At 39.3% G+C, this 27,285-nt stretch overlaps 1 protein-coding gene across 3 annotated transcripts in view; it reads right to left on the bottom strand.

Annotated features, from left to right (window-relative positions):
- Positions 1 to 9,793: 9,793 nt before the first annotated feature.
- The window catches only part of pak1 (p21 protein (Cdc42/Rac)-activated kinase 1), a 48,942-nt gene continuing 31,450 nt past the window's right edge, over positions 9,794 to 27,285 (bottom strand). For 2 of the 3 annotated variants that reach the window (XM_037974543.1, XM_017437991.3), the window contains exons 3-16: positions 23,431 to 23,650; positions 21,501 to 21,595; positions 19,946 to 20,093; positions 18,860 to 18,897; positions 17,758 to 17,871; positions 15,904 to 16,150; positions 14,431 to 14,494; positions 13,652 to 13,700; positions 12,894 to 13,006; positions 12,339 to 12,456; positions 12,153 to 12,252; positions 11,006 to 11,202; positions 10,308 to 10,445; positions 9,794 to 9,962 (exon numbers count right to left, since the gene is read on the bottom strand). In XM_037974543.1, coding sequence (XP_037830471.1) covers positions 9,876 to 9,962; positions 10,308 to 10,445; positions 11,006 to 11,202; positions 12,153 to 12,252; positions 12,339 to 12,456; positions 12,894 to 13,006; positions 13,652 to 13,700; positions 14,431 to 14,494; positions 15,904 to 16,150; positions 17,758 to 17,871; positions 18,860 to 18,897; positions 19,946 to 20,093; positions 21,501 to 21,595; positions 23,431 to 23,623 — 1,701 coding nt within the window. In that variant the 5' untranslated portion in view covers positions 23,624 to 23,650 and the 3' untranslated portion in view covers positions 9,794 to 9,875. Of the gene's footprint in view, positions 9,963 to 10,307; positions 10,446 to 11,005; positions 11,203 to 12,152; positions 12,253 to 12,338; positions 12,457 to 12,893; positions 13,007 to 13,651; positions 13,701 to 14,430; positions 14,495 to 15,903; positions 16,151 to 17,757; positions 17,872 to 18,859; positions 18,898 to 19,945; positions 20,094 to 21,500; positions 21,596 to 23,430; positions 23,651 to 26,379; positions 26,508 to 27,285 lie in introns of those variants that run through there. The other variant, XM_017437992.3, reaches the window with a different exon arrangement.

Consider the following 27,285-nt stretch of genomic DNA (forward strand, 5'->3'; position numbering starts at 1 on the left):
CTGTGTTTATTAATGTGCTGCAAAACCCTCACACAGAGGATTCACATACAGTTTCAGATTTAAACAGATAATGAAGTTAAACCATTACATGATTTATGTTCATCTAAGTTCAGTGACTGAAAGGGGCATGTTTAGAGTATTTTTGTTGTAGGTTTTAGAGCATTAGATGATCAGATCAGTGACCACAGCAACAATCATTCAGTGATTCATAAAGTTTAGCTTCAACATCGTCGCTGCTGGAAAGTAAAAGCTGAGTAACAAAGTTTTTGCCCATGTCTCTGGATGAATTTTAATGAAACTTGCAGAAAGTATTCATTAATCTACGTCTACAACTGATTAACCTTTGGAGTAAACCTGATTTATTATGAATGCCACAGCCAAGCAACTTAAAAAAACAAAAATGGTTTTAATTGAGTCAATTTTACAGAAATTGCCCTAAGATTTGGTGTGATGGAAGCTGCCGACCCATATATTGATCGCTGACGGCAAAATCTTTGTTTTAAATTTTGTTTTTATTTAATTGGAGTCATCTCCGTCTGTCTGTGAGTGAAACTTTCAGGAAATAAACAGTGTTTGACCATCTACAACTGATTAACTTTACAAGCCGACCCATCTTAGAAAACACTAAAATTTCCACAACTTAATTTAATTTAACTTAATTTAATTTAACAGATATTGAGCTAAAGTTTGGTGTGGCAGGAGCTGAGAGTCATCCACAACACATTCTCTGCACAATGTTATTTTCAGGTTTATCTGAAAAGGTCATAATTCTTTTATTTCTCATCATAAGATGAATTAAATCTAAAACTCTGTCATGAAATGTGGCGAGTGATATGCATTCCTTCAAGGAATGCTAGGCCTTAAATTTAAATTGTTCCACAGAGAGTGTAAGAATCCATGTTTCGTGACTATTTCATAATGAAATAAATTTAATTAAAGTTAAAATTAAAGCAGATTTTGTTGGTTTGAGGGCCGGTGGGTTACAGAGTGTGAAGCTGGTGTTCAGGAACCAGGCTTTCTTTAAATCCTAATATCCTTGATAAGTGACAGGAAGCTCTACCTACAGGAGAACCGAGGAACAGAACATCCCTGAGGTTTTTTTTTCATGAAGAACCCTGGTTCTGAAGCAGCTGCAGCTCCCAGGTGTGAGCGTGAGTAACCGGAGTAAAGGAACAGGTTCTGATGAATGTCACAGGACGACTGCAAAGATCCACCTACACAGGAGCAGCAGCAGGACGTTCCTCTTCCTCTGCTGGTGCATCGCCTACGCAGAGCGTTGCCACGGAGACGTGGAGCACCTTTAATCATAATGCATTGAATCTGGTGAATAAGGCAAGGGTCGTCACGGTAACGTTATAATGGCAGCCCATACAGGAGGAACACCTCCCCCACAAAGGGAGCAGCTTGTAGGAGGAAAGGACATCTGAACAAAACACCGTCACCCTCCGCCTCGTTACTACCTGTAATCCACAAACACTGCATATCGCCCGCCGCCTTTCATGACAGAGTTTTAAATCAAGATGGCCGACACTTCCACATCTTCCATAGCATGTTAAAGCTTGAGGATGACACTCAGCGACTACCACATTAACTTTACCTCAATATCTGTAATTTAGAGCACATTCCATGACTATAACACACTCTAAGTTAGAGATATTAAGGTGAAGTTAGTGTGGTAGTAGCTGAGGCACATGCAGGTAGTTGGACTGAGGACAGAGGACGCAGAAGAGGATGACTGTGGCAACCCCTGAAGAGGGAACAGCTGAAAGAAGAAGAAGAAGAGTAAGTTATAGACATTTTAGTGTTGGTAAATTTAGATTAGCTGTGGTGGTCACTGGGGTGCAGAAAGAATCGAATCACAATTTCAAGTCCTGGGAATTCTGAATTCATTCAAAATGCTCAAAAATCTATTTTAAAGTAATTAATTACTACAATTATGGTGATTCATAAATCAGAGTTCAAAAGTGTTTTGGTGCAGACTTGCACAGAGTGACATTTTGTTCAAGATTTAACAAAAATAAATGCACTTTGGTTAAAAGCAAAGTCTGTATTTTGTTTTAAGGTAAAGTTTTAGAGATTTACAAAACATGCACTATGACTGTAAAGTCTATTTTATTTTCATTCAAAGTGACTAAAGTCTGCTTAACTTTTTTAAATTATATTTTGAATAATTATTTGATTTTTTATATATATGAGAAAAAGCCAGGCAGCTAAGCTAACCTAATACAGGTAATTCAAGTTAGAGGATTTTATGCACAAACCTGTTTTTGTTTAAATATAAACTGATGATTTGATACAGTAATGAACCTTATAGAAGTGTTTTAAATGTTCTCTTTGTTTACACTGTCTTCTCCTCTTGTCAGTCACATAATTTAAACAGAATCTCTAGACTGTTTCAATGGAAAAATTGATTCCTGAATCGAATCATGACACTAAAAATTGGAATCGAATCGTAAGACTGACAGATTTGCATCTCTAGCAGCCACCTTGATTTGTGTTGACTCCAAATGTCAGTCGGTTGCTGATGCGATTACTTTTCTTTGAAACTCATCCAGTGATTCATGAGTTAAATTAATAAATTGTAAAAGTTTTAAGGATAGAGTATATGTTGAGGATGATTCTCCGCTACTACCACACCAAATTTAGGTCAATATCTGTAAACCGACTGAGTTGTAGCCATTTTTTATTTGAAAAAGCTGATTAACTGAATCCAATGACAACTTTCTGGTGGTTTCAATAAAATCTGTCCAGTGGTTCATGAAATATTTTGCTAACAGACAGACACAGGCACAAATATTTACATGATTGCCAGCCTTCTGATGATTGCCAGCGGGCGATATTAAACCTTTAAAACACTTGGCTCTGCATTAATGAGCGTGCAGCAGTGTTACTCATGTTGCAGAGACATGGGAGACATTTTGTCTCGCTGTCTTTTGAGGACATAAATCAGAACCGCGGGCCCATTACCATGCAGAACTCCAGCCAGAACCAACATGATGCTGTCTGAGGTGGAAACGTGAGCGCTCATGTGAGAGGAACAGGAGTTCTCTGCAGTGCTCTTCCTCTGCAGTGGAGCCGGTTATGTAATGTGAGGAAGAGGAGGAGGAGGAGGGGGGAGTGGGACTCAGTGCACCACTGAAGAGCCTCAATCACCACACACACACACACCCGCACACACCAGGCTGCATGACTAACACAGACAAATCAATACTCTCACACGTTCATAAACATAAAAATAAAATAAAAGCTAAAAAGGAATTATTTCACCAACATTGTTGCTTTTTAATGTTTAAACTCATTAAAGACCTTCATTTACACACACATATCTCTGAGAGCTTCCATCATACACACCTATTATCACCCACTACTAAAGGTGAAAGAGCTATCATGTTTGTCTGTCTGTTAGCAAAATATCTCTTCCACCAGTGTTCAGATCTGAATGAAACTTTCAGGATCTCGTCAGCAGAACGTGATTCACACGATCTGACCATAACAGCTACAACTCAAAAAGTGATTTTATTAAAACAGGCTTGTTTATCGTTATCCACATTTTAAAAGTATTTTTATGACCGTGTTCGGTTCCACCTGACAGGATGTGGTTCCCCTTTCCAAATCCAGATGTTGAAGGAAACCTCTGTCGCTGTCAGGCATGATGGACCTGCTGCAACCTGAAAGAGAAGGAACGTTTAACATCTCATCTTCTGTTTCTTTGAGTGCTTTTCACCCAGTCCCTCCTTTAAAACTTGGCCTCCTCTCAGTTCTTCAGAGTGTTTTTTTTTTGTCCACCCTGACTCGTCTCTGATGTTCGTCCTTGCCGTGTCCCTCGTCTCGTCTCGCCTCGACACTCTGCCTCCTCAGCAGAAACGGGCCTCGTTTCTCCACACGGCCCACAGCTGGACGCAGGCGTTAAAGAGGCAACACCTCTTCATCCACACACAGCTACGCTTTCCGTCCTCGTTAAAGAGGCGGCTGGCTGAGAGGAGCTCAGTCTCCATGGTAACAGACCGAGAGCTTTGAATGTTCACAGTCTGGGAGCAGAATCAAGAAATAAAAGATTCACGTTTTTTTTACCGTCGACTTTTTCCAACTCCAGCTTCTGAGGCGACTGATCTGAAGCAACCTTCGAGCAGGCAGAAGGTCAAACATAAATCTGAACCTCCTTCCAGCTCATAAAAATAAGGATTTGAAGGAAACCAAACTGCAGCAAAGATCTTAAAGTGTCCAGATTTCTGGTCAACTGAATGCCCGGCTGACGTTTGGTAACATTTAGAAGAAAAGATGCTCCTGACTTGTGGGAATATTATCATTTAATGTCATTTTTTGTTGTTAATAAACAGGCTTTCATGTTTAAATTAGCAAAATATGACGTTTTTTTAAATAATCTCAGACTAAAGATTGTTGAAAAGTGACAGGACAGGCTAAAGAACAACAAGTTCTTGAAGAAAACATTTCAGTAAAATGTTCTTAAAGGAGTTCATTTAACAGATCTTTATTGCCCGAAACTGAAAGCAAAAGAACTTTTTACCTACTGGACAGGTTTTGTTTATTAAAACTCCCAGAAAATAATCACTGCATGTACATCTACTGATTAACATTTAGAGTCAATCTCATCAAAGATGGCCACCACAGCTAAGCAGCCTTAGTAAACACAAACCTGGCTTTACCTTGAGCTAAAATTGGGTGTGGTGGTAGCTGACAGTCATCCCCAACAGTTGCTCAGAGGGATAAGAAATCTCAAGACATCACATGACTTTGAGCAAAACAATGATCCAACCAAAACGGCAACAACTCTGTCATTCCTCAACATAAGATGATCCCAGATTCAATCTCTGGGATGAAAGACGGCGGGCGACATGCATTCCTTCAAGGAACGCTGGGCCTTTAGCTGATTCATGATTTGATCCAAAAATGTCAACCAATTTAAAGAAAACCAACAGTGAGGAATGGTATTTGTTTCTCTATTAGACTGATGATAACAGATGTTTAATACCAGAGGTGGTTATTTACGATAAAAAGGTTTTCTATCAAACGTCCAAGGTAGCATGGTCGCTATATTCTTATAATTTAATAACACCATCAAAGTGAAATCAGCCACCCTGTCACACTGCATGAGGACAGATCTGAAGATGTTCTGCATGGTTTGTTTTTCCAGTTGTGATCGCTGCGTTCAGAGGACTCGAGTTCATTCAGCTGAAACATTAATGAAAGTTCAACATTATGCAACGACGTGGACCGAGTCCAACACACGGCTGCTGGGAGGAGGGGGGGGCCTTCACACTGATCCAAACCCCCAACTGAGGATGAGAGCAAGTCAACATTTATCACTCTGAACCGCGGGACGACATTAAAGGACAAGCATTTAATAAAGAGAAGCATATCCCCGCTGCTTTTCCTGCCAGAGTTTTAAACTTCGTTATAGATAACCTCATGTGATATCATGAGATCTTTCATGATCTGTTAGCGCTCAGAGTATGCATTAGGGATGACTCTCAGCTACTACCACATCAAATTTTAGCTCAATAGCTGTAAAACTGACTGAATTAAAGCCACTTTTTGTGTTTGCAAGGCGACTCAGCTGTGGCGGCCGTCTTGAATCGGGTCGACTTCGACCCGATGTTCATCCACTGATTACGTTCTGACAATTTCATTAAAATCGATCCACTGGTTCAGGAGATATTTTGCTAACAGACAGACACCGGCAATGACCTCAACACCCTCGTCTTTGGAGGCAGGTGATAAAAATGAAGAAAGGCGTTATGATCCGAGAGGAACAGCACTTTATTTAACTGAGGCATGTGAATAAATGTAACAAATAAAAAAGAATCTTCATTATTTAACACATTATGGTAACTATTTAAATGGATTATTAGAATCTGATAAACCTCAACATTAAAATGAAGACACTGAGAAAAAGAACCACGTTAATTTAAGGATAAATTTTCCCTTGTTTGGATTAGAAACATCCACTCAGCAGCTTCAGGAAAAACAAAACAAACCAGATTTTCAGTTTTTGTACCTTTTTATTTGTTCGTTTTTTCAGTTGTCTGAAAAGAATCCAAATGACTTGTATAAAACATAAATTATGGCTCTAAAACACTGAAGAGTGAGGACTTCGTTTGACCTTCTTGTTCTGTTTTTAACACAGGAAACCTGGAACCGGACCGAGTCTGAACCCCCTCTTTAAGCTCGTGATGTTCACGATTACCTCAAACTGCTAAATCAAAGAAACTTCTCAGGAAGGAACGTGTTCTCGGGTTCTCAAAGCGTCAAAGCTGCAGGTTCTGTTTAACTTCCCGGCAGGATCACGACTTCTGATCCGTTACATTGGCTTGTTGCATCTAAATTATCTAAAATAATCTATCAGAGGTAAACAGAATGGAACAACATAAAATCTCAGGTTTTGTTTCTTTAAATCTTTGACTTCCTGCTGAGTTTATGTAACTTAAAACAAAGTCATTTTATCCAACAGGTTAAAACTCATCTACTTTTGAACATAGACTACAGAAAACATCTGCTGTAAGTAAAAACCAAAAACAAAAACATTTTCAGTGTCAGAGTAGAACACTCAAGAACACTTGTAGATCTGATTGTTTTTGTGTTTCTAGTCTGATTAAAAGTCTTCAGTCTGTGCGATCTCAGATAAAAATCTACAGAACAGCCCTTTAAATCCGGACGAGCCGTGTGACGGGGGTTCAGACCGGGACAAACACACAGCTGCAACATTTCCAGGCAGATTAATGCATTCTGAAGCTCTGCAGCTGAAAACTTTAATGCCATTCATTTGATTGTTTGTTAAATACTTTCGTAGTTTGGACAACTGGAGGTTCGCAACATAAAGTTTAAAGAACAAATAAAATCTGCTGAGAACAGTTTTGTTTTTGTTCTGAAAACAACAACAACGAAACGTGTATTTGTCTGAAAATGTTCCAGCACATCGTTGACATCAGACTGGAACCAAGAGTCTTTCAAACATTTTAAGGCCAGAGGTACTTTAAAACTTCATAAAAATAATCAATACAAAAACTAAGAGTAAAAATCAAGGTGACGGTTAGGAATAAATGTTTGCATTTACAACCCCAATTCTGAAAAAGTTGGAACGCTGTGTAAAAACAAAAACAAAAAATTTGAATGCAAGGATTTGCAAATCTCATGATGGAACATAGTAAACATTAAATACTGAAACTAAAAAAACATTTTTTTCTTAAATGAGGAAATTGTTTAATTTTATGGCAGCAACATATCTCAAGAAACTTGAGATAGGAGCAACAAAAGGCTGTAAAAGTGAGTGGGACGAATCAGAAACATCTGGAGGAGCTTTTAGTAACTAATGAGGTTAATTGTCAGCAGGTCAGTGAGAGGAGTGGAGATAAAAAGAGGATTTAGAGGCTGAATCTAAAGAAGGAAAGATGGGCAGAGGTTCACCAGGCTGAGAGAAACTGTCTGAAAACAGGAATAATTTCATCTCCAGGTCCTAAAATCATCAACAGATCTGAAGAATCTGCAGAAACCTCTGAGGTCAAAGGTCAAGGCTGGTTCTGGTTCTGTTCTGTAAACACAGCTCACCGTGCCGTCCACAGATGCTGCTTAAAGCTCTATCAGGCAAAGAAGAAGCCAGATGTGAACAGATGTCTCCCCTCTGGACCAAAGAGGAGAACTGTTCTGAGGTCAGCCTGCCTCTCTGATGGTATGGGGGTGCATTAGTGCCTCTGGAAAGGATCTCCAGGTTTTAGAGCAACATCTGCTCCCATCCAGGACTGTTGAACAGACAGAATGGGACAACCTCAGGTCCAGATGTTTACAGACTGATGGGAGAAGAAGAGGAGATGCTGCACAGAGGGAAACATGGACCTGGAGATGTGTTGTTGCCATAAAATTCAAAATTACCTTATTGTTTCCTAAAAATGGGACAATTTAGTTTCAACATTTGATATGTTTACCATGTTCCTTTAAGAATAAAACGTGGGTTTATGAGATTTGAAAATCATTGCTTTTGTTTTTATTTACAATTCACACAACATTCCAACTTTTTCAACATTGGGATCGTAAAAATCAGGTCTTTGTTTTAATCAGAGGTTCAGATTTGGAGCGAACATCTGCAGCTGCGGCTCCGAAACTTGTGATTCTTTTTCTTCAAAAAACATTATTCCTAACATTAAAATAAAAAAAATAAAAATGGTGAAGTTAGCAATGATCATTTGTAAAAACAAACAAACAAACAAAAACAACATGTTGCTTCTGTTCAGGCAGAAAAACAACATCGAACCATCAGAGCTTTTATTCGTCTCATTCTTCCGAAAATAGGATTCAAATATGATCTATCGTACACAAGCGTCCTTCATGAAGCATCACTACACTCATTATTTTCTTTTTTCTCTATCATAACGTACCATTAAGAGAAATAAAAAGGTTGTTCTCATGCACATTCTGTCCTTCACAGTCCAACATCGATCCCGCAGACGACCCAGAACCACAGATGGAGCGAGTTCGGCTCAGTGACTCGAGTTTAAACCTGAATCTCATTTCTGTTCAGCTCTGATTGGAAACATTAAACCCAGAGGAGCGAACTCAGAACGAAACAGAGGCTTAAACCAAATGATTCAGACTCAAAAGATAAATCTTCTTATTAAAGGAGAAACAATAAAAGCTGAAATATCTCCAACAAACCCTGAGCATCTAAAACACGATGACTTGAACAGCTAAAAACGATTTAAGTTGCATATTTTCACAAAAAATTAGCCTGATGAACACGATTCTGAGCAGCTGCAGGTTCGATATTTCATCAACACGAAATGACAGAAAATCATTTCTGTGGTACACGTTTTGTGCTTTTATAAAGAAAGAATAAAAGTCCCAGTTTTAATTTTCTCTGCTGTTTGGTGCTTTGATTAAAAAAAACAGCAACATGTTGCTGTAGATCATCGTTCGATGAGAACAATAAATAATAAAACTGTTAAACGAGACTTAAAACCACCTCTGATCAGAGTGATTCGGCTCAGTCAAATTGCATTGTGGGTAATGAAGTCATCAGATATTAAACATACTCACTGTAAGCTACGATAGCAAACATAAAACAGTTATCCTGAACTTTATCAAACGGTGCAGTTTGAAAGACTTCACCCCAGTAGTTTTCCAGAAACTCCAGTTGATTTAGGTGTTGGTTCTGTTCTGAATGACGGCCGAACCGTAAACTGATGGAAAGCCAGACTTGGTCCATCCGTGGCTCTGGGTACACAGTGTTTCCTCTAAACAATCATTATTAAAGTTGTCAAACTTGCAGCCGAACTTTTCCTGCTTCGTGACAAAAACCCACGGGGGGGAGGGGGATCGCTACAATCAACAGGTAAAACCCAAACACACGAGAGGAAAATGGATTTCAAATCCAAATGTATTAAAAAAATCTTTTTTGTTTTTTTTTAAACTTGCACCTGATTAACAGGAAGCTAACGAACACCGACAGTCAGAAGGGGGTGCGGCTGCTGTGGTCCTGATTTAAAAACAAACAAACAAATAACTTCCGCCTGTCTTTGGGCTCTGTTGAGACGCTCATCACGGCGACGCGCTCGTGTTCGCCACAAGGGTGGCGACACATCAGTCTACCCTTCCTGTCCGAGTCCGGTGGCGCGCTGGAAAAGAAGCTGGAAGAAGAAGCCCAGCCCCTTCGTTACCTGTGAGGTGGAGGAATGTGGCTTCTGAACCCAGGGTCAAAGTCCGAAGCGATGGGAGCGACCGCGGCAAGTTAAGAAAACACTGAAAAGAGGAGGAGGAGGAGGAGGGGGAAGCCCACGCNAGGAGGGGGGGGGGAGGAGGAAGGGGAGACTGGAGGCAGCAGTCGACACCGCCTCCCTGGGACACACAGGCAGACGACGAGTGCAAAACTAACGGTTGTTCTTGGCCGCCTCTTTGGCTGCCAGAATGAGAGGAGTCAGGCTGGAAAGAGGCTTCGCCATCTTCAAAAACTGATGCTGCCAGAGGAAGAGGAGCGACGAAGACAGGAGGAAGGAGGTGAAGATGGAGGAGGAAGAAGGGAGAATGAGAGGAGACATCACAGGAGGAGAAAAAGAAAGAGAAATATTTCAGTTCAGCGCCTGAGTCCACTGACTTTCACCTCTGGATTTATAAACCTTTTATACCAGATTGGAAACAATGTTCAAACTTAGATATTAAATCTAACTTTTTGTCTGTTTTTGTTTATTTAACATTTGGCTTCATATTTGTTTCTGTAACTTGAAAAAGCAAATGTCCTTGCTTGCAGTTTTAATTTTTATTTTATCCCGTAGAGATGAAGGTAAAACCACCCTTGGCCGTACCTGCAGCAGTTCTTTAGCGGACCCTCTCTTCTCCACGTCCATCTCCAGACATCGGTTCAGGAAATCTCTGAATGTCGCCGACAGTTTCTCTGGGTTCTGCAGTTCTGGCGTCCCGTTGGTTGCTATTAAATACAGCGCCTAGAAGACAGACACAAGCAGCACTTTGAGTTCCTGTGAAGACGACGATAAACACAGACTTTTCATCCTTTCCTCTGCTGCCATCTAGTGGTTATTTTAAGAATGGCTCTGAGTGCCAGCTGTTAACTTTAAATTACTTCACGGTGAAATTTATTAGGTTCACGTCAATATTTGTAGAGTAAATCTGACCTGTGTAAGTCAATAACCCACTCCCACTCTGAAAAACAGCCTGAATGATTTTACCTGGCAGTTTTTTTATTATTTAACTTTGTTTTTTAACAGCTCGGCTGTTTGACTAATTATTTAATCACTTTCAGAAGCAACAGGACAAGAAGAGACAGTTGATTATTGCCCACTGAGGCAATAATCTTTTTAAAAACACCTTTGAACTTAAAAACATCTAACTCTAAAACAAACCTTGCTGTTCTCAAGTATAAAACTGTCCCAGATGTGTCATTCCTTATCTGCTCAATTAATTTTATTTATTTTTTGACATCTTGTGGATTTGAAGGGCTCGTTTCTCCTCCTAGTCGAGCACCTCGTCTGCTCAGCACACTCACCCTGAGCGGGTTCTCGTTCAGGTAGGGTGGTTCTCCCTCCACCATCTCGATGGCCATGATGCCCAGGGACCAGATGTCCACTTTGGGGCCGTAGGCTTTGCGGGTCACCACCTCCGGAGCCATCCAGTACGGAGTCCCGACCATGGTGCTGCGTTTGCTCTGCTCCGGGGTGATCTGGGCGCAGAACCCGAAGTCAGCTGGCAGGAAGGAAGAAGACAGAATCAGTCAGTGTTTATAGTAAAATAACTGCACTAATAAATCCATCATTCATTTACAATCTGTCTGTAAAGTTAGGTGGTACATTTAAGGTGTTCATCTGGAGTAAAAGGTGGCCTGTGAGCCAAATGTGGTCCTAAGACAGAGATTTATTTCATTGTTTTCATCAAACATTTCCATAAATCAACATACAGACTACTGTTTGTAACATCAACATATAAACGCTGATATTAATCCATTTTACTGCCTCTAATATTCCACAATGTGAGATAAATAAAAACAGATGGGACTGAAGCAGAAACAAAGTGCAGATAATCTGATTCATTTCCATGGAACAAAAACATCAAAATTCTTCAAAATAAGCAACTTTTTGTTGCTACAGCTGCAGACAAAATGTCTGTATCAGAATCTAAAAAAAAACGAGAACTAATGAGAACGCTGAGCGATGAAAGCTAAAAGTAGCAAAACAAATTAAAAGTAACAAAATGCCAGGTAAACTAGCAAAACACTAGCTAAAACTAGGAAAACATTAGCATGGCAAAACACCAGCTAATAGGTGAAAATGACAGGTAAAAGTAGTAAAAGACTAGCTAAAAGCTAAACATTAGCACAAGAAAACAAAAACAGATCAAGTATCCTGAAGACAAATGTTTTTAGAGGAACTGAAGTGATCTTAAAGTATTTTACTTTGGATTTCTTTTTTAAATAAAGTTAAATATTTTGAAAAGTATAAAAGTTTTTGCAGCAATCTCGTGAATTAGCAGAATGTTTTGATTTATGAACGTCTGCAGAAGTAGCTAGATTTCAAGAAACATCCTGAATAAAAAAGAACAATAAAGAGAAAGAAAACATCGGTGTGACTGCTGACTCAGCATCTACAGATGAACACATGAAAGAGTGATGGAGTGAATTCGTGTCTCTGTGGACTCACTCAGCTTGACGGAGCCGTCCATCCCCAGCAGGATGTTGTCGCTCTTGATGTCTCGATGGATCACCTGGTTCGAGTGGAGGAACTCCAGCGCCTGCAGACACTGGACAGAAAAACAAAAACAGTTTCAAACATCCTTCGCCTCCTGAGGAAACCGTTACCGCTTCCTAACAGTCTCAGGTGTCTCACCTCTCTGCACACAGCGGCGATCTGAGCTTCATCCATGCAGGTTTCTGTCACTACATCCGTCAGAGAGCCTCCGGCCAGGTACTCCATCACCACCCAGAGCTCATCGCCTACCAGGTAGCTGCACCAAACAGAAAACTGTATTTATCTGAACAATACACTCGGTAATTTCAAAAGGATGTCGCAATGAAGGGAAACACTTTGAATTTTGAACATCTGAACTGATCTCTAAAACTCCTCCTTGACTTGAACTAATTCACTCATTTCAATATTATTCAAAACCAAAAGCCAAAGTACAGATTGTTACTGAGATCAGCACTCATTATCAGCTCAAACTGTTTGTTGATTCTTCAGTTTCAAAGCCTCATAAACCAGAAAACACACAAACAGACTGAAAAAAAACACCTCATTCAGACAAAAACAGGAATATTTGGTTCTTAGAAGGTGTTCGACAAACAGAAGAGGTGATTTTGTAAACAGATCTACATCCCTGAGAAAAATGCTTCACACACTCTAATTCTGCCTGTGCTGCAGTAAAGTACCCTTTGAGATGCTTACCTGTCCAGGTAGTTGACGATGTTTGGGTTCTTGTTTTCCCTCATCACCAGAATCTCGTTGATGATTAGTTCCTTCTTGGGCTGCTGCTGCAGGTTCATCTGTTTTATGGCGACCTGAGACGGAAATGAGTTAAAACATGTTAAAAAGCTGGTAACAAAATGAAAAGGAGGAGAACACAGATCTCTGCAGCCAGGAAAGGTTAGAGGTTCAAAACGGAGCAGGCAGGATGAAAGTGAGGAGGATCAGTTTGCTTCACTCAGTGAATAAAGTTTAATCTGCAGCTCGACTCGCTGCTTTCTGACACTCACAATCTCTTTAAATCTTCTGAACATTTTTGTCTCCATCCTAATTTAAAACAGATTTAACTCCTGAGATGTTGACTGAACAGCCGAAACCCGTTCACAGTAGTTCGTCAGTACTACACCGTATCTCATCAGAACTTCCTGTTTGACATCAGGATCCTGTCGTCTGCTTCCCTGAAACTTTCAGTGTTTGTTTGAAGGTTTTAATGGGACTTTTGACAAAAAATAAACTGTCCTGAACAGCTTTGTGTTCTTGAACTCATCACTTTAAATAATTTGGCAAAACTATAGTCACATTTCCCAGAATTAGATAACAGCCTTTGGCTTGAAGGTATTTTCTGTTAATTAACATCTAGTTTACAAAGCAACATTTTTTATTATTATTATTATGATCATTGCTTTTGCAGCTAAACTATGATCTGAAAGAACAAAACTTAGAAGACAAAGGAAACCCACCTCCTGCCCTGTGGCGATGTCTATAGCTGTGTAAACGGTACCAGAGGCCCTGAAAGCAGACAAAACAAGCTCCAGGTAAACAAAAACCTGCACGTCTTTTTATTCTGGAAAGATGACTTTGATAGAAAGACGTTTTCACAGACAGCAGAAGCAAAAACATTTCTTATAAACATGAGTTTAACCTTATCTTAAAATTCAGAATTCACCTAAAATTATTCACATGTTCATCCTAAACCTGAAAATTTCTGCAATAATCTTGTTTTTATGTAAAGAAACATGTTAATGTTATTTTATTTCCTCATGAACCATAAAGTAATCTCAAACTGCAGCCTTGTATTTAAAATCTAGTTTGTGTTTTTACACATAATCTTAGTTTTAGTTTGGACAGGGTTACAGAATTTAGTTTTAGTTATAATTCAGATTTTTATAGTGTTCTTAAGGTTTCGCCTGTTTGTGTGTTCATTTGTCTGTCTCAGGAAGTAATAATTGGATAAACATTGGTTAACTTCAACTTCAAGATGGCTGCCAGAGCTAACAGACATTAGCGAACACATGAATGACTACAACTCACTCGATTTGATGAATACTGAGCTAAAATTTTATGTGGTAGTAGCTGAGAGTCATCCTCAACACAGAACAAGTTCAAAAGTTTGCCCAAAACAACTATAACTCTGATATTTCTCAAGCTAGGATTAGTTTGAAACTCTGGCATGAAAAGTAGCGGGCGATATGCACTCCTTCAATCCTTCAAGGAATGGTAGAACTTTAAATATTCTCACCCCTGTCCAATCTTCTCAAAGCGTGTGTATTTCTTCTTAGGGTCTCCCACGCTGACAATCGTCCCTGAGGACAGAGACAGGACAAAAAAAAAAAGAAAGAGAGAAAGAAGCAGAAATTCACTCGCTGCACAAGAAAGTCAGATAAAGAAAAACACAAGGAGTAAAATGTTAATTTCCTAATTTAAAATAACTCTGTTTCTTCGTGGATAGAACAGCCGGGTGTCTTTCTATCCAATTAATCCCAGCTTTAGAGAAGATTCATCAAACTCAGATCAATGCATCATGCAGACTGGGAGAAAACGCAGAGGAGGAAACAGAGTAAAACGATGGAGAGGTGGAATAAACAGGTGAAAAGTAAAAAGAATTAAAGTTTAGAAAAATGTGTGGGAGGAGGGGGGAGATAAAACCAGACAGAATCTCTAACAGACTTCAGTAATCAGAGTCAACGGCAGGAAAGAGATTCAAGGAGAAAAGTCGCTGGAAAGAGAGAACGACCAATCAGACGTGAGGATTGCACAAAAGGAGGCGGGACAGCGGATATCAGGTCTGTCAATCAGAGTCAGACAGACAGGCAGAGAGACAGACAGTATCCAGGTCTTACCAGCAGAGGGAGACCTGAGCACATCTGGACAGGCATGATGGTTTGAAAATATACAGATTTTTATTCACAAATTACAGATAGAAATCAAAACAAGAGCTACGATTTTAAAATGTTTGTTTTGAACTATTTAAAAACAGACAGGATGAGTACATTCTGTTTTCAGAACTGCAGTTTGTCCCCCAAACACATTATTTGTTTTTGTTTTTTATTTAAGTCTGTAAGAAGTGAAATAAAGCACATAAAGGTTTATCGTTCCTTCAGCTGATCATGCCCACTTCTCAGATCGTAGCTCTTCAGTCACCTTGTTGGTGTTAAAATGAACCTTGCCTCTCAAACTGTTGGCTTTTCGCACATTTAGTGGACTCAAACTAAGAAATGAGAGCAAATTTTTGTCTTTGAGAGGCTGCTCTAAGAAAAACACTTAAAGATCCAGATTAAATTGGGATCTTTGACAAGTTTTCTGTGAGATGAGTTTAGGAGCCATTTTATGGTTAAATGCTTTACAGTTAAAACCCTTCTGGAAAGGGTCAGATACTGGACTGAAAGGGTTAAAAAATCCCATATCTTATTATATATTTGTAAACATTAAATGATAAGCAAATTATTGCTGTATGTCATATTTAGTATTAACTCTGAGTCAGCTTTGTTTCCTTTAATATCATAAAAATCAGAAAAAAGTTGCTGAAATCAGCACCAGCACGACTGGAATTAAAAATAAACTGAAACTCTTGAGTTTTGGTCACGAGACTGAAACAAGCAGGTGGACCTTCTGTCCTTGTTCTGCTGCAGGTGGAAGCGGCCATGTTTTTTCACGGAGATCAGGCGCCTCTGACCGCAGGGCGACCAGCTCGGCCTCCTGACGTGAGACTTACGTAGCTTCTCCAGGATCTCCTCGTCGGACATCTTCTTCTTCTTGGTTTTGTCTTGTGAGCGTGGCAGAGACGGGCCGGGGGCGGGGCTTGCGCTTGGAGGGCTGCTGGGGGCCGCCTCTGTGGGTGGGGCCGGGGTGACGGCGGCGGCGGCGGCGGCTGTGGCGCCAGTCGGCGGGGAGATGGGGGAGGTGGCTGCATCTTTGGTCGAAGGAGGAGAGAGGGGCTCGATCACTGAACGAGTATAGATCTGAGACGACAGAAGTTAAAGAACATTAATTAAACCACCGTCTGCAGCAGAATAACAAAGTAAACATATTTAGACGTTAAGTTTCAATAACGTCACGATGTATGAAACTGCACAAGATACAGGAAGTGCATAAAAGCAAGATTTAGGATAAAAACACAAGTTTACACAATATAACAAACTGTCAAAAACTGTGAACAAGATGTATAAAATGAACAAAACATTTAAATCAGACTTTGTTTTCTCTCCAGGCTTTCGACACAAAATAAAACTTTAAATTTAGTAAAGATACGCACTATAGTTATTCTCACTTTATATTATGACCTGTACAGCTCACATTAATTCCTGATCCTTAGGAAACTATTTTAAATCTACATGTGATTTTTCCCACAGGTTTAGGTGCAGCAGGATGGATTTATAGACCTTTTTAAAAGGAGCTAAAAGAAAAGTTTGGGTTTTAACGTTTTCCGACTGTCAGCAGGAAAAGAAGACGAGAGTTTGTGTCTCTGAGTGTGCACGTTTCAGATAGTGGATGCACTAAAGCGGTCACCGTGGAAACCGTTACGGCGCCATGGAAGCAGCCTCTCAACCGCCGACCTGTCTGAGAAGAGTGAAACAATGTGTGTGTGTGTGTGTGTGAGATCTGATCTGTTCTTTCTCCGACTCCGCTGTCACAGAGAGGAAAGAGTGTGAGATCTGACCGGACCTCGCGGAGAACAGAGCTCTTCTTTGAAAACCGTTTCTAAATAAAATACCTGAGCTTTCCCATGACCGTCACACACACAATGAAGTCTTTGTGGTCCTGTTAGAGGACAAGTCAGGCAGGGGACATGTCCATTTAATGATTATTAGCTGTGAGACATCAACAAACACCACAACTAGCTCTGAGTATTCTGGGATGTTCAGGACCACCGTCGTACTGTCCAGAACTCCATGAGTTTCAATTAACAAACTAAAAACACAAAGTTTTTTGCTTTTACTGAATCTAATAATAATAAAATCAATATGTTGAGTAAAAACAGTTGTGGTGCAAATCAAGTTTGTTAGACCAACCAGAAGCTAAAAGTAGCAAAAGGCTAACTGAGAGCTAAAAGCATCAAAAGGCTAACTAAAAGCTAAAAGCAGCACAAGAAGATGAAAACAGAGCCAGTAGCTGAAGCAGATTTCAAAGAGAATAATGTTTCTGAAGGAATTTAAGAAACTTAAACATATTTCTAAAGAGAAAATATTTGTAAATAAAGTTAAAAATTTTGAAAAGTATAAAAGTTACAAAAACCTAAACTCATCTGAACTCACTTATTGGTAACTTCTGAACTTTGTGTTTGATTAGACTAATTTAAAACATCTCTGAACCAGTTTATGTAAAAAATAAAAACTTCTGTGACGTTGTTGGTAATTCAGCTTCTTAAACTCATTTTACTGAACTTTAGATTTTATTTTTAAATTGAGAGTTATTGCAGGTTAATGAACTGATAAAAGCAGGTGTGTTCACATGTCTGCAGCAGCAGGAAAGCGTTTCAGATTTAATCCTGAAGTCAGGATTCGATTAAGGAATGCAGTAAATCGAGCCGTTCTTAGAGAGAGTTATAAAATGTCTGAGTGTTTCTTACTGATTTGGTGTGTTCAGGGCGGGGGGCGACCACAGGCGGGGGCTCGGCCTCGTCTTCGTCTTCGTCCTCAGATACTGTTGCTATGGCGGGCGTCTCCGACACGGCCTTGGAGCTCTGCGTGATGTCACAGGGGAAGAGTGGGCGGAGCCTCAGTGACATTGTTACATGAGCAATCATGGATACCAGACCCATCGTTGCTTCCTGTTGTTACTGCTGCTTCCTCATCTCATCATGCAGACGTTCCTCTGCCTGGCTTTAACTTCTCCTCCCTTCTTATCCCTGCTGCTGTCTAAAAGCTCCGGTCAGGTCAGGCGTCTGGCGCTTCTATCTCTCTGAGATATTCTGATGCTCGGCTGGTGGCCAAGCTGCAGAGTCAGGGAATCGGCCAAAGGAGGAAAAGATGCTGATTCACAATGCAGGGAGGAGGAGAGAGGACCGAACCTCAACGAGCACCTCCTCCTGCTCACCTTGGGTTTAAAGGCATCTGCCAGCTGACATTTACACCACAGCAAAAACAGTTTTCATTTTTAATTCCTGTAACTGTAATGAGCTCTGAAGGTTTCCAGCTCACCTTCATTGTGTAAAATGACGGTTAGTTCATCTTAAAAGCTACAAAAACTAAATAGCTTTGAGTAGATCACCGTCCTGACGTTTGTCTTTATAAAACAAAATCATCACGTAACGCATGATTTTAAATAAATGCGACAAAACCTGCACCAGTTTGACCAGCGAGACAAAAACATGATTAGGGTTCGAGGTGAAGCTGTTTGTGATCATCACTGCACTTCTGCAGAATCTTCTGGTTCTGATTTTAAAAATCTACCTTTTCCTCCAGTTAATCCAGTTTCAGCTGCTTCACAAAATCACTCTTATGTTATAGCTGAATGACAAATATTTATTTAGTTTTCTGTTTGAATATACAACATAGTGATTTATTATGAAACAAGATCTTTTCAGTTTCATTAAAGTTTTGTTTTTTGACAGTAAATTACAGTAATCGTTCTGTTATTTACATCAAAGTATAAGATAAACTGTAATTAATCTTAGAAAGTTTATTTTTAACCCATATGTATGTTTACGTAGTAAAGAGAAGCTTTCTTACCGTTGTGGTGGAAGAGTTGTAGGCATCTGTGTTTTTATCTGCAGGACAAAGAAAATGAATATTTAAAAGAGAATTTTCCTCCTTTTGTGATCCATGAGATGTACATCAGTGGGTTTTAGTTTGAAGGTGAAGCTAAGTCGTGCATGACATGATTACAGCACAAAAACACTCTTTTCTTCACAATTTTTACTGATTATTTTCTGTGCAGCTGATTTTAGGAGGCGTACTGAGATACGAGTTGGAAGAGATGAACAGAAACGAACAGCCCACACAGCTAATCTGAGCTCAGCAAACTCCTTAGAAACACTTCGATCCTTATGTACTTATATTTAAAGGCAGTGGTAATAATCTGTCTTTAGGTTTAATATTTATCACATGTGGAACTGGACCAGATGATGAAAACCCCACAGATACATACAGGGGTTAACAGACTGGTCCCATTTTATGTTTCAGGTCCAGAATCTGGACTTCACTGTGGCTCCACTCCTCCAGATCCAAAACTTCAGAGCTGCTTATATGAAATAATTTTAAAGGATAAGTTTTTATTCATGATGTCTTGTGTTAAAGTTGCGTTAAATGACGAACAGAAAATCTAAACTCAAAACCTCCTGGTGAGGGAAAAAAATAAATCAAATTTTTAGCTGGGATTTAAAACACTAGAGAAAATAAACACTGAGTGTTTTATCTTATTTAGATCAAAAAACTTTCAGATGAAACTTTGCATTTAATACAGAAGCAAAAAAGCTTCATCAAATCGTTTTGTGATGTACAAAAAGGCATAAATAGAAGTTAAACCTTGGGGGAGCTAAAAATCATGGCTGAATTTCTTCTACACTGAGCTGGAAATGTAATTTTTCTTACTGACTTGTAACTGAGTCAAAAACTAAAATGTTTTAAAACATTTTAGTTTGAGGAGCTAAAAAAATAACTAGGATTTCTTTTTTTCAGAGTTTTTGAGTTGACTTCAGAGACCCAGATATTTGCTTTAAAGCACAGAAAAAGGTCCTTTTAAATTTCACATCATGAATATAAATCTGTGTCATGAGCTGATGTTGGCTTAGTGTGTGTGTGTGTGTGTATACATGCCTGTGAAGCTCATGTATTTCTGGCTGTTGGCCGTTTCCTTCGAGTCGTAGAACTTTAAAACATCGAGGACAGCCTGAGGGTTCTTTTTCTGCTCCAGTTTGGTGATGTTGGATGTCTGTAGGAGCCGGGCCCACTGCTCCGGCATGCCCTGTTCTCACACACACACACACACATAGTTATTACCTGGTTGATTTGCCTCTATATGCAACAAATGTTTGTAAAATAAAATAACTTTTATACAGCAGATCAGAGCAAACACCCTTCATCAGAAAGAGTCCTAACAAGGCTGTGTTTTCACATTTGTTCTTCACAGAAATAGGTCACATCCTCGTTTCCTGGTCTGGGTCAGTCCATCAACACACACACACACACACACACACACACACACACACACCTTCATTATCTGCTCCATCCATTCATACATCCATACATCCATTATTCAACCATCCAACATTTTTAATCCATATTGTTTTTATAGTTTGGTTGTGTAGATTCAAGTAAATCTGACAAATGTTTTTTGCATGTAGATGTCTGCAGAATCTAAAGGGGAAATAAAATAAAATATCAAAATAAGAGTTTTTATGTTTTTGTTTCAGTTAAACACCATCATAAACCCTCCATTAGTCCATTTCTCTGATTTCAAACAATAACGACTTGTTTGTAGAGTTTGTTTGTTGTTCTGGATTGGAGTAATGCTGTCGGGAACTGGAACCCCACATTTCACCAGAGGAACCCCTGAGCTTCATGATGATGTCACACAGTCTGCGAGGAGTTTCACCTTCAGACAGCGGGAGGCGGCCGGCGCCGGTCCGCCAGGCGGTGGTTCTTCTGTTAAAGGTTTGTATCTCAGGTTCTCCTCTTCAGAACGTTAACTGCAGTCAGTCTCCAGACTCTGGGTTGTAATTTCCACCAGCAGCTAAACGAACTACATCCATCAAATCTTCTGGTCCTTCAGGAGCTGAAGAACGACTCAGCTGCTGGAGGTTTGAGTCTGTTTACACAATTAAGAGCAACTATTTCACCCTCACACTATCTGTATTCACTGTTTCCTGCCTTTCTGGAGTTCCTGTTTGGCTCTTGATACGTCACACTTCAGTGATCATGGAAAAAGCTGAAGAAACCCTAATAATTTTTTAAATCTTTTATGACTTTTACAACTTTCTTTTGATTTATGTTAGCTTCAAAACACTTTTCATTTCCCCTTTAACTGTGACCCAGATTACAGACAAGGAAACGAGAAACAAACACATGAAGTTGAACTCCCAGCTAAAAGAGCTTGGTCAGGCGGATCAAGTGAGTCAGCTAAACAAGGCGTCTTTGTCTAATTTGATTATTTAAAAAGCTTTATTTTGCCAGTTATATGTGTGTGTCAAACTCACAAACATCTATCTACACACATGACGCAACAGTGAGCATGGGTCCTTTATTATCTGGTGTGTTTACATAAGTCTTTAATTGCTTACCAAATACACACCACAGACACACACACTGTGGTTGTTTCAGTTGGGAATTTTAACACACACAAAAGAAGCAGCTAAATGTCACACACACTTACAGTAAACTCCCCGGTGACGGCGTCGAAGCCGACATGGATGGTGTGCTCAAAGTCGGACGGCAGAGAAATCTCTGGACGTTCTTTCTTCTTGTAAGCTGAATAAAAAAAGAACAAAGAAAAAACATGAATTGATCCCAAACCCACGCACAGAACCAGAAGAACAACATGATTCAATGGCTTTTTGTTTTTTTTAAATAAATGTTTATTTATGAGTCATAAATTGGTGCTCAAAAGCTGCAGAGCAATATTAAGCCTGTGGCAGAAAATCCTAACATATGATCTTTGTAGAGCTATTAATGCTAAAGTCAATAAAAAAAATCTAAAAATTGTCATTAAGCCAAAAAGAAACAGTTCAAAGAAAATAAAAATTCAGACAGACAGAAAATAAAGTTCAAATAAGACAAAAGAGATAAAACAAATATAGAAAGAAATCCTAAAAAAAAGTGAGAGATAAATTTAAAAAATCGAATTAAAGAAAAAGAGAAAAGAAACAACAAATGTTGGAAACACTCCTCAGGGAAATAATATCTTCATGAAAAACAGCTTTCCCTTCATGTTTGAGGTACTCAGAAAATAAAGAAATTGTGCACCATTTCTTTTTTTATATCAATGATTATTTGTGTTTTTCAATTTAAAATCTAAGCAAAATTTGTGAACGGCTGCCAACAACCACACGAGTTTGTTTACAAAGAGAAACGGCCGAAGTGACTGAAAATATGCCAACACTGGCGATGATGGGATGACGACGATTCGCGCTCAGATTTGTTGAGTTAGGTTTGCGGATAGAACTTGAGAGTCGTTCTTTGTCTTTTCTTTCACGTTTGGCAGCAGATTCAAGCTTTTATTTCCACCTAAATTTCTTCTTCTTCTCGTCCAATTGCTCATTAACATATCTGTAAAACTCCTGGAGTAAACTCTTTCAAACTACACAGTTTCATACAGTTCATATAGTTTTATGTTGGATTTAATAGCTTGCAACGAGCACCTTTAAGGGCTGACATGTCTGCTTGTTTTTGTTGCTGTAAAATATTACTTAATACTCAGCCACAACAATAAAACCACTGCTCGGTGCTGTGCTGCAAAAACCAACATCCTGACAATCAGGGAGGTATTTTACTTCTAGGAATGTTTGCAGACCAGTCACACCACCTTCACTTCCTTAAACCTCAAGCCTCCATGTTGTCTAAGCCTCGCTAACAATGGCATTTTCACCGAAGGGTTTACTGTAATCATTTGAACAACGAGGAAAGGTTTGGCTCGATCGTCCTGTTGAGGAAAGTTTCAGGAGATTTTTTCTGAAGGAAGAAAAAGAAAGCTGCGCTTGTGGTTTGGGTAAGGTGATTTTCAGTGCGCCGCCTGTCCCACAGGAGCAGCACCTGTTGGGGTCAAAGGTCAGCCTGCATGTCAGCTTAAATAAACATTAACGCTCTGATAATCAGCACCAGCTGTGGAACAGAAGACTGTTAAAGATTAGGATCGTTAGCGCTGCCCGTCTTAATTAAAGAGGTTTAACTGATTTTTAAGACTTTGTTAAGTCTGTGTTAGATGTAAACCTTTAACACCACATTTAGTCAACAATTAAATTATTTAAATAACAAAACCAACTTCAATCATTACATAAATATTGTATAATTGAAATAAAAATCCCACAAAGGACCTGAGTTATTATGGAAGAATATTATGTTTAAAAAGAAGTTGCAGTAATTCAGATATTTGTGCCTGTAATATTTGTCCTCCTCGGTTATGTCGGATAAACAGGACATTCTTTTTGGAAGCGAAGTATGAAGTTCAAAACAAAGTAAACAAGTCCGTATGATTCGTTTAAACACTTTCAACCCAAACTTCGGGCTTCATAAGAACAGTTCCTGATAGGACCAGATAAGACGCTCGCTCCGCTCAGGAACGGGTTGAACTTCGCAGCAGAACTCACTCTTATCGCCGCCTCCTGTCAGGATGAACCGAATCGAGCGGTCCTTCTTCTTCTTGTCTTCCGGGTTTGGTGGGAGGGGCTTGGAGCCATGGTTGAGGGGGGCGGGGTCCTTGTTGCTGGAACCAATCAGGGTGCTGGTGTTTCTCATGGGCGGAGCTGGGGGCTTGTCCTCAACCTCCCCATTATCAGACATCTTCAGATATGCTGCAGCCGGCCGCTTCTGGAAAAAACAAACCAATCAGAGAGGAGGCGCGGTAAATGGCTGAGCAATTAACCAATCAGAGATGAGCAATTTAAAAGTTCAATATGATACAAGACCTGCTGATTTTATACTTTTGTATATTTTTACGTGCTTTACAAACACATAATAGTTTCTTTAAATATTTTTTTTGTACTGAAAACAAAATAACAGCTGAAATTATCACAAATAATAAGTTATTTCTTTTATTAACCTTTTCTTTTTTTAATGCAGAAATGCATTTATATATGAAAACTGGATTATACACATTTTGTATACTACTGTGCTGTGTTGTCAATTAAACTTCTGTTAAACCTTTTTGTATTTTCAGCATCCTGCATGCTTTGTGCTATTTTCAGTGTCGTTTATCAAAACGTTCAGTTCGACTGGTAATAGTGAGCTATGATGCTTAGTTTCTGTTTTAGTTTTTGGTCTGACTTCTGTAAACAGAACCTTCTGGTTGTAGATAAACACAGATTACTTTGTTTTATTATTACAAAGGGAGGGGGTGCATTTTCAGCATCTTTGTTTCTTTTATTGCTACATCAAAATGCGAAAATTATCTAAAATGAAGAAAATGAAGGAGCAGAAAGTTTCCATTTGCTCACAGAGTCCGTTTGATCTACAAACACTGAGCTGACTCAATCATTTCGTCTGCATGTGTTTACTGAGTCAGAGCTAAAGGCGTCTTGGTCAAAAGATAACACACACACACTCACACACACACACACACACACACACTTTGAAGTGCAGCTAGAACCTGCAGTGTGCACACACAGCTGAGAGGCAGAAAAAGACATTATAATGACCGGTTGTGCCACGCAACGCCCTCGCACAAACACACACACATTCAAAGACACAAACTGCAGGCTAACCTGATCCGTGAAACGCTTCGCTGAACACAGAGACCCACCAGGAGGATGTATGTAGGTCAGAGCTGCACAAATAAACCAACACACTAAAAACACCAATACAGACTTCTCTAGAATAACTTTATTGGTATTACCAGCTCTGTGTGTGTGTGTTTCTGCCGTAGCCCACACACAGAAGCAGCTCCTGACTCGTTACATAAATCAACAACTAAATTATTCACTTTGACCAAAATAGAAAATTCTATTAGGAGCTAAAAACAGACATGGAAAGACCAAACGTTCCAGTAATGAGAAGAGATCTTCTCATCATGAGAGCGGCGGGAGCGGATCCGTGCTCATGGAAACCCGCCGCTCGTCCTCCTGTCCTCTCGTGCTAACAAACAGTTTGTGACACCAATATTTCCTGGTAGCTCACATCAAAACGTTTCCTGAAGTGGGACTCCAGCGGTTACTGCACTCCCACAAGATCAGAGTCATTTGCCAGAGGCTTAAACAAGAAAAGAGCAGAAACCAAAGGCCTCTTCTAACCTTTTCAGGCTACGAATCCTTCTACTTAATGTGTTTTTTTGTGCAAACCTTAAAACATAAATTGATTTCAGGTAGATACCACAGACAGACTAATTTAATGGCCGACCAGTTTAATCGTGCAATATCAACCACACCTCTGCGTAATTAATTAGGAAAATGAAACAACCAGCTTACTGTAGACTACAATTCAGTTTTTTTAAGCAAGAATGCTCTTTTATTTTTTTTAAGTGTACAAGTTCTTCTAAGGGTTGTTAGAAGGGTTGTTTTTATGTTAAGCAATTATTGTTATATTTTGTAAAATAAAAACTTGGGTTGTATTTTGGCCATCAGCTGCCCTGATTTCTAGAGATCTGCTCTGACATCGCTTACAGAAAAACACATATGGGTCAACTAAAAATAAACACAAAAAAGAAAGTCCAATCCATAAACTCTATAATGGTTTGCTTGAAAAGGTCAAAATACTTAAAGTAGTTTGAAGGTTTCTGTGGCCAACATGGAGAACCTGTGAAAGTTATTTACTTTTTCAATACAACAAACAGTTTTTATCTCACTGCATTTGTTTCCCCAAGGAATACTTCGAAACAAATTAAATATAATTCAAAAGAAAAACAAGATGTAACCCTGCACATATAGTTCGCCTTATTACGCAACGAGTAGGATGTTTTTCTTTTCTGAAACTGTTTTCAGATTCATCTATGGTGAGTAAATAAACACATTTCAACAGATTTTCAAACTGAAATACTAACAAACATTATTGCAGCATGTTTCATTAAGGTGAGTGAGTCTGAATATCTTAGGATGAAATGTTTCAAAGCCAGTTTAACAAGCTGAAAGGCCTCGTAATGACAACATGATCCCAATGTGGAAAATCAGGCTCACAGAGCTGTCAGAAAGAGTTTGCCCAAAGCAAAAGACAAAAAAAGATTACAGATGATAAACTGACAGAAATCCTCTGTGGTACGGATCAGCTGTTTCTCTGTTAACCTTCTCTGCAGTCTGGCAAGAAGAGTTTAAAGATGCAAGAAACTTAACAGCAAATAGGAAATTTCACAAAATGAGAAAAGAAGCACTCAGCATTAAAAACAGTAATTCAGTTTTAAACAACTCTCTTCTCCTGACAGCATAATTAATAAGATTTGTTCTGCTTTTTGAAGAAGTCAAGATTTAAATAAAAATTTATAAAGCATAAATGATACAGAACACTTTTAATGATCTTCCTCAGCAAAAGAAAGGATTCTTCTAACAGATTCACATTAAAAAGCATCACTTTTAAGTCTTATTTTATGCAACAGTTCAGCTGGCAGATCTTACCTCAGCAGACAAACAAGATTAAAGTTCAAAAATGATCCAAAACTATTACAAAAAATCCAAACCAAATCCTTCTGTGTGAAGCTGAATCTTCTCTGGGATTTTAAGTCGAGCAGGGAGACTGACACGTGAGGCTGCCTCGGCTTTCCACCAATCCTGTCTCCTGTAAACGGTGACATCAGGGTGTGATGTCACTAGGTGAGTCACATGAGGAAGTGGGACATACGGTAAAAATACACACCGGGAATGGAGAGCAGCAGAGAACCTTACAACCATCTATGAACAAACAACTGTTTGTGTGTTTTAACTCCGGACAACAAACACACGAGGAATGTCACACAGCCATGAAGGGAGGGGCTGACATTACAGCTTTTCTACACACAGTTACTGTTTACAAGGAAGAGAGAGTGTGTGTTTTTCACACACACACACTTCTTCTACAAATGTACTGTATTCATCTCGACACATACACTGAAGGAGACAGAGGACATCTCAAATTTCAAAGGCTGCTGTAAGTTTTAGCAGAAACCTGTTTCCAAACAAACCCAAACTCTGTCTGCAACGTGACACAGGGCGACTTTAACTCATCTCCTTTAAAAAGTCCTGAGCAGAAAGAAACCAGCGGGTTCTCCCAGAGCAGAAACACTCTGAGCTTTAAATCATCCAAGGATTTTATATTTTCATCAACCTGACACACCAAGGCTTTGACATTTAGACACAGTATTTACTGCAAAAAAAGGGTTTTAAATTAGTATTTAGTTCTGTGTCAAATCAATGAAGTTATTTATCATCCCTGTTACAGTTAGCTACAGTGAACACTGACACAGTTAGCTACAGTGAACACTGACACAGTTAGCTACAGTGAACACTGACACAGTTAGCTACAGTGAACACTGACACAGTTAGCTA

The sequence above is a fragment of the Kryptolebias marmoratus genome, linkage group LG2 (assembly GCF_001649575.2).
Source record: "Kryptolebias marmoratus isolate JLee-2015 linkage group LG2, ASM164957v2, whole genome shotgun sequence".
NCBI lineage: Eukaryota > Metazoa > Chordata > Actinopteri > Cyprinodontiformes > Rivulidae > Kryptolebias > Kryptolebias marmoratus.